General features: G+C 39.8%; 1 protein-coding gene across 1 annotated transcript in view; it reads left to right on the forward strand.

Annotated features, from left to right (window-relative positions):
• The window catches only part of LOC138017495 (WD repeat-containing protein 17-like), a 27,817-nt gene that overhangs the window by 5,744 nt on the left and 14,573 nt on the right, over positions 1-7,500 (forward strand). The window contains exons 6-12 of the mRNA XM_068864565.1: positions 1,232-1,320; positions 1,779-1,854; positions 3,790-3,817; positions 4,153-4,277; positions 4,914-4,963; positions 5,821-5,973; positions 7,055-7,185. Coding sequence (XP_068720666.1) covers positions 1,232-1,320; positions 1,779-1,854; positions 3,790-3,817; positions 4,153-4,277; positions 4,914-4,963; positions 5,821-5,973; positions 7,055-7,185 — 652 coding nt within the window. The remainder of the gene's footprint in view (positions 1-1,231; positions 1,321-1,778; positions 1,855-3,789; positions 3,818-4,152; positions 4,278-4,913; positions 4,964-5,820; positions 5,974-7,054; positions 7,186-7,500) is intronic.

Genomic DNA, 7,500 nt, shown 5'->3' on the forward strand with positions numbered 1-7,500 from the left:
CAAGACAAACTCCCGTCATTCTACAGAAGATACGTAGACGATACCTTGGTTGTCATAAGAGATGTAGCTGAAGCAGAACAGTTCCTAATTACGCTAAATAACTGTCATCCATCTATTCAATTTACAATGGAGCTAGCGGTAAACAACACACTACCCTTCCTTGGCATGCTTTTGATGAAACAAAGAAGTAAGATTACCACAAGCGTATACAGAAAAACTACCAACAAAGGCCTCTTGTTGCACTACCAGAGTCATGTGGACAACAAATACAAGAAATCTCTACTCAAGACAATGCTTCACCGGGCGTACAGTCTGTCCTCAACGACCGAGCTGTTTGAAGAAGAATGTGGAAACATAAGATCAATTTTTCACAAGCTACGATACCCGTCTGAATTGATTGAGGCAACCATCCGTAACTTTATCAATACATCAGATGTCGAATCACAATCTACCAGCAATAATAATAAAAGCACCATTAGAATCGTCTTGCCATTTATTGACCAAAAACCAGCCGATATTGTGAAGCGCCAACTTACTCAGCTAAATAAGAAACTGGATATAGATCTACAGCCAGTTTTTGTCAGCCGCAAGCTCGAGGATGTCCTTAAATTCCGTGAGCCCAAACCACCATTAGTCAGCCAACAACTAGTCGTCTACAAATTTCAATGTGGCTCGTGTGATGCGAGCTATGTTGGCTATACAGCTCGTCACTTGCATCAACGAATTGAGGAACATAGATACTCAGCTATCGGGAGGCACCGCCTAGCAGATCATGGCCAAACAACAGCACCCCCAGCGGCGAGTTTTAGTGTCTTAAAGAAATGCGCATCGAAATTTGATTGCTTAATTCATGAGATGTTCTACATCAAAGAATTGAAACCATCACTTAATGTACAGTCAGACTCTGTCAGGGCAAAACTATTTACTTAGATTTCACATTTTTTGTTAGCGTACTATTGTATATATTGTTCTATTGTTCTATTGTTCTTGTACTATAAGTTATGCTTCATCCGATTAAAATTCATTGCCTGACGATGACATCGGACGATGTCGAAACGTTGTCAAAATGAATCTAGTTGCGTTTGTCTTTTTAATCAATTTTATCACAAGATCTAGACTTATTAAGACTGTAATAATCCCCTATTTAGTTTTTATCTAGTAACTTATCAATTTAACGAATCAAATTTAAAAGTATTGATTATGCATGATTACTATTTTGTTTCTTACTCAGAGATATGATTGCCACAGGCTGTGAAGATAAATGTGTCAGAGTTTTTTATGTTGCTGCAAGCACAGACCTTCCTTTGAAAACATTTTCAGGTAAGCATTGCTCGTGATTTGGAGGGACACTGTCACTTTACTTTAATCTCACTATGAAGACTAAAATAATCCATATTATTGCACTGAAGCTCTATTTTGTCATCTACATGTAGCTACAGCAAGACACACATGATAGAAGTGGATTGAAACCTGATAAAGATTAGACTTAGCATTTTGAAAGATTGCCATCAAATTAAAATGGAAAGCTCAGTCTTCAAATACTCTTTCAATAATAATTACAAATAATTATGCTCTCCTTGACTTGTCACCCAGGCCATGTTATGTTTGACCTAAAAGAACTAGATGGTAAGCTTGGAGTAGAATTTAATCAAGACAACCATTAGGGGTTTGAAGAGGGACTTAATTATCTGATCTCAAGTTAGACAGTCATTCTATAATTTTAAGTAGTCAACACTGTGACAATGATCTTTAAAGACAGTTTTCTTACATGTTTATAGGACATACAGCAAAGGTCTTTCATGTGAAATGGAGTCCTATTCGTGAGGCAATCCTCTGCAGTGGCTCTGATGATGGGTAAGGCCAATTTTGATGAAACACTAAAACTATCCATAAAAGGAGTTGTTTCACCTTCTGTATTACTATTTGTTCTGCATTCTTTCATCAAAGCATTAAAAGGGTTCCATCCTGTGGACTGCAATTGTGAGACATGATTTGGGAATTTTGGGTATATAGGATATATAGACTTAAGAGGATATTACATGGCTGCGCGGAGATACGAAATTTCTTTTCGACTGTTCTGTTTATTATATAAGCATCAATGAAATAGCAAACCATTTCACTTTAATATTTTTGTAGTCCTAAAGTGGATCAATGGTTCGATTTATTATGTAACCATGGAAACGGTGATCGTTTCACATGTGAAGGAAACACATTATTTTCACACATGAAGATATCATGTTTTTATGCGAAAGCTCTCCTGGTATTTCATTGGTGTTTATATAATAAAAGGAACTATCGAAGAGGTTGAGGAAAATTAAGATTTTTAAGTAATTTAATTTTAATGTTACTTTAGCCTCGACCATTCATTTCAGGGACGATGATTTCATGTGCACAATAATTGTGTATTATATTTATTTTTTAGCCATACTTCTTATTTCTTTTTGATGATGCGGTAATTTGTAATATATTCTCTTATTTATTTTATTATTTTATCAATATCCAATTAGTTAATTTTTGTTGAGACAGACATGATCCCACTAGCTGCAAAGCCTTAATTTTTATCATGGAAAGGCTGTGTATTGGTAATTGAAGATGGCAATCAGCAATCCCAACGAAACAGAGACTGAACTCTTGAAAGATATTTCCGTCTTGGCAAAGGTTTCTGAGGATCTCGGAAACAAAACAAGACAAGCAGCAAATTATTTATTTTCATCCTATGGAAATAATGTTAAGGAAAGGGGCTTTTTTGCATAAATCATTACTGAGCTTGGTATGCACCTGTGGTTGTTTGACAAATTATCGGCTAGTGTTCCTTAGATATTGCAGGTTTAAAAAGTATTAGTATCACCCAAATCACTAATGCAAATCGCTAATGCAAATGCTGCACTTTGACTGGCTACGCTTCTAGAGGACTATTAGTAATAGTCCTCGAGTAGTGAAAAGCGTGATGCTTTCTTTCGTTTTATTCCCAAATAAATATATTTTGAGCTTGCATTTGCCAACTTTATTATTGCCCTTTCCGTCCTACTAGTTTGGTGATACTAAAACAATTAGATCCTTCGCCCTGAAGGACCCGTATTGCGGGCTACAGGTCTAATTGTTAATTAGTTATTTATGAGAATACTACTTGTAGACGACAGCTCATGATAAAAAGGAATTATCATTTCAGGATCTTTTTGTTTTTTTATATATAAAATACTTGCCCCCAGTTGACTAGTAAAATCGTCTGGCTTTAGACAGAGTAAAATCTGTTGTGGGTTCATTGGGTTAAATATCCTTAATTACCACCAGTAATTGCAAAACCCTGAGGAGGGATGAGAGGTAGGGTTGAACCACGAATTGTGGGTAATACAGATACTGTTGTAGCCCGCTTGCAGGCGGTAGATGTTGTTGTCGCCACGAAACGGTTGACGAAACTTGTATCAGACGCCATATTGAAAGAGCGTGGGATAGGTCTGGGCCGGAGACCTATCCCACGCTCTTCCAATATGGCGTTTGATACTGTTTGATACATGTTTCGTGGCGACAACAAGATCTACTGCCTGCAAGCAGGCGTATCCTATTGCATTTGCCCAAACTTGCCACCAAAAGTGTGGAGATACGTGGAAAAGGAACCCTTGTTTTCAAACTGGAATTTCTTTTGGTTTTGTTTTTTTCTGCTTCCTTGATGAAGCTGAATGACAAAAAATGGAATCACATTCTAATATGTCTCAAAGCAACCCAGGCTACTAAAGTTAACTGTGGTGGCTATCTAGTTAGACTAACTGTGATTTCATTCTTTTACCTCAGGACCATAAAAATCTGGGATTACACAGAGGTGAGACAACGTCATTAAAAATGAAGTATACCGGTATTTAATTTATTTTGTTTTTTTCCCTTTGCCTGCTTCATTCTTTCGAACGTCTCATGTTGTAAAATGGAAACTTTACGTCATGTTTCATTGGAATTGAAGGCGCAGTTGCGATCCAGTCCACCATTTGACTGCTCAGTTTAACGTGGGCGACTGAAGCAGTTTGTTTTACTGACTTCCCAGCAACTAATAGCAGTTTAGAATCAAAGTTGTATTGTATTTCAGTAAAAGCTTGTGCGCGCAAAGTCTTAACTTGATGCAGAAATTGTTAACTTGTATTTGTTTTTGCTGTCCCATTGTAGGATTCATGTGTTCACACATTAAAAGGCCACGCTGCACCTGTGCGAGGACTGCTGTGGAGCCCAGAGCTCCCCTACCTTCTGCTGTCAGGGAGCTGGGACCATGCAATTAGAATATGGGATACACGGTAATCGTCCGGTTGTGTTTCCATCACCCACCCCTCCTGATGCGCTCTATGATCCGTGGTCTTCGACGCCTGCTTCAAAATTGCTTAGGGAAAATGTGCACAAGTTTCAGATCAGGGCACAGTTTTTACACCGGCTCTCACTGGTGCTGAAAACATTGGGCACAAAAGATCCAATAGCATTTGAGGTTGTAAGGAGCTGTGTGATATTTTCCTTGGGATGCATTCTAACAGGCGGGGTATTTTATCGCGGAGTTATTTAAACACAGCGAATAAATCTATGGTTGCTTCGTTGTGATTTGGTCGCGAGAGGGAGCAACTGTCGGTTGCGAAGCGGCGAGTGAAAATCAAACTACTCGTCATCATGCACTCGCGACCAAAACACACGGGAGTAGCCTGCGGTAGAAAAAAACTAGCGTTGAAATGTCCCGTCATTTTGACAGGCTACATGCTTTCCAAAAGTTGTTTAAATTTTTGCTGTATATGATGCTCGGGGCTGTTAACTTATGGTAAATGAAAAGGGGGGTCTCTATTAATTTCTTTATGTGGAAAAATGGTAGTTGTAGGTTCTTTGAGATGGTAACAACTGAATGTTTATGATTTATTTACTGGCCCGTCATTTATTTGTTTAATGTTTAGGGATGGATCTTGCCTGGAAACTGTGTTAGATCATGGAGCAGATGTTTATGGTAGGTGTTACAACAGGTTTGAGTGGTAACTTGATTAACCCTACCCCTGGCTAAACCTAGCGGCATAGCGTTCAATCTGGTTTTATATGATCATTTGACAGCACACCTTCACTTAATTCGTCTGTTACATACAGGAGTCCTCCTCAGATCTGCACTCACCAGGTATGTCCTGGGTTACCTGTGGCCAAACTATATGTTCCCATGGTGATTAGCCGTTGACTGCTGCTTCTCATGACTCGCCTCGTTTGCAAGATGGGAGAAAGGGACTGGTAGCCTATTTTTCCTCCACCCATAGCGGGATTCTCTTCAGAATTTTGGAAGCTCAAACACAGAGGCTACCATCACTGTTGGATTGCTGTTTCCCAACTTTTTTTTTACTTCTTTGCTAACAGTTGTTTTCCGACGGAGAACACTAACGAGCGAACCTTTGACGTTTCGGTTTTTTTCGCTCGAAGTTACTTTACGTTGGATATCTTATTGGTGCAATGCAATTTCTGTGCTTGTTTTCCTTTCAAAAGGCTTTAAAAGGGAGCAGTAAACATTTACAATACCTTCGGAAATAGTAACCCGGTTTGTATCTTTAGGGAAACGGCTGAACAGGCTCCAAGAAACCTGTAATTGCTAGCTTAATTAAGAGAAACTCGGGCTTCGGGCATCATTTACGTCTCAGTATTCCGGCAAATGTTTTTGCCGAAGTTAACATTTCGAGCCCAAGTTCAAAAACAGGGTTTTAATCTTCAAAAAGACTATACCTCGCCTTGGCATTAAACCTGTAGTTGTAGGGGTTTCCAGTTCGTGGTTCAGTTTTAATGCTTATTCATTTGTTTTTGCTCATTGAAATCTGCATTGACTTGCAGGTTTGACGTGTCACAGGTTAAGACCTTTCACCGTCGCGTCATGTTCACGTGACTCCACTGTTAGGATCTGGTCACTGTCGCATTTGGCGTCCCCAATGCAAATTGATGTATTGGCAAACAGACCACTGGATGAGATTGTAACACCGAGTACTGGTAATAAAGCAAAAAAGTCACAATAATGAATCACCGCCTACGAAATGACCTAATTGGTATCCTTCCAATAGAGCGAGTTTCAATTGAGTGTCGTAAAACCAAAACCAAAGTAATTACTTTGGCCAATCAAAAAGGACGGAGACAATCCATTAAACCAATCAAAACTCGAAGTAATTACACGTAGCCGACACAAGGCGCGGGAAAATGTGCACGCGCGAGCCACGATTGGTTTTGGTTTCACTTCTGATTGGTTGAAAAAGTGGCGCGAGAACTTTGAACCAATCACTGAGTGAAGTAATCATAAACCAAAGCAATTCGCTAATTACTTTCGACACTCAATTGAAAACTGCTCTAATATTATTTGCATTTACTTAATTACACCTCTCCACTACCAATCGACAGAAATTTCGCCTTGCTGAGTGATTGGCTAAAAATTCTCCATATTCTTAGTGAATCAGAGGTCATACCTTATAAGGAAAACCACGTGACTTGGTCGCTCTCTGTTTTCCTTCGCTTTGCGCTCATCTCCGGCTGCTCTTCGCTGCTCTTATGATTGGCTCTTCCGATTGCCTTTGTCAGCTGTGATTGGCCAAAGTTATAACTTTCCCCAACTGGCCCGGGTTGCTCGAAGCACGGTTAGCGCTAACCAGTATTAAATACCATGGAAACCTATAGGTTTTGATACCTCTTAGCCAACGGATAGCGCTAACCAGGCTTCCAGGAACCGGTCCCTGAATGACAAAACAGATAGTATCAAAAATTTGGTTTTATCAACGGAGTTGATAATGTAAATTGACCACCGTACAGAGACTCTAAAAGGTGACGTTTCGAGCGTTAGCCTTTCGTCAGAGCGAATCGACGAAGGGCTAACGACGAAGGACATTCTCGAAACGTCAGCTTTTAGAATCTCTGTACGGTGGCCAATTAACATTATCAACTCCGTTGATAAAACCAAATTTTTGTATACTACTTCCCCACCGACGCAGCACCACAGTTTCTTTAGAAGCTACCCCCTTCAGACAAAACAGATAGGCCAAGGAATCAACATTAGTTAGAAAGACAACTTTGTTTGTTTCTACAGAGAAGGCGATGTCCACTGGAAGTGCTCCTTTATTGAATGGCAGAGTTTCTCGTGAATTAAAAGCTACAGCAGCGGCAAAAGGAGACAAATCTCACTTGGCGTCTGTCAAGCTGCTCTCAGACTTCTTTACGGTATGGCTCTTAGTAAGCTCAAGCAATGCGCAGACCGCTGAGGTCCCGGAAGTAAAAAAAAAGAATCGGAAGATTTTTTTTTCCGTGGAATGCCGAAGACAGCCACGGTAACAATTCGGGCCCGTTCCTTTTTCTTTTTCTTTAATTTGTCTTCTTCGTAGTACATATCCCACAAAAATTGAATTAACCCCCGATCGGGGAATTCAATTTTATTTCCTTAAGTATTCCCAAACTCCGTTACGGCGATTAGAACTCCCACTGTTAACCCAGCTCTTTAGCATTCTGAGCACCCGCTAGACAACTAGGCCACGGAGT

The sequence above is a fragment of the Montipora capricornis genome, chromosome 9 (genome assembly GCF_036669925.1).
Source record: "Montipora capricornis isolate CH-2021 chromosome 9, ASM3666992v2, whole genome shotgun sequence".
Taxonomy (NCBI): Eukaryota; Metazoa; Cnidaria; class Anthozoa; order Scleractinia; family Acroporidae; genus Montipora; species Montipora capricornis.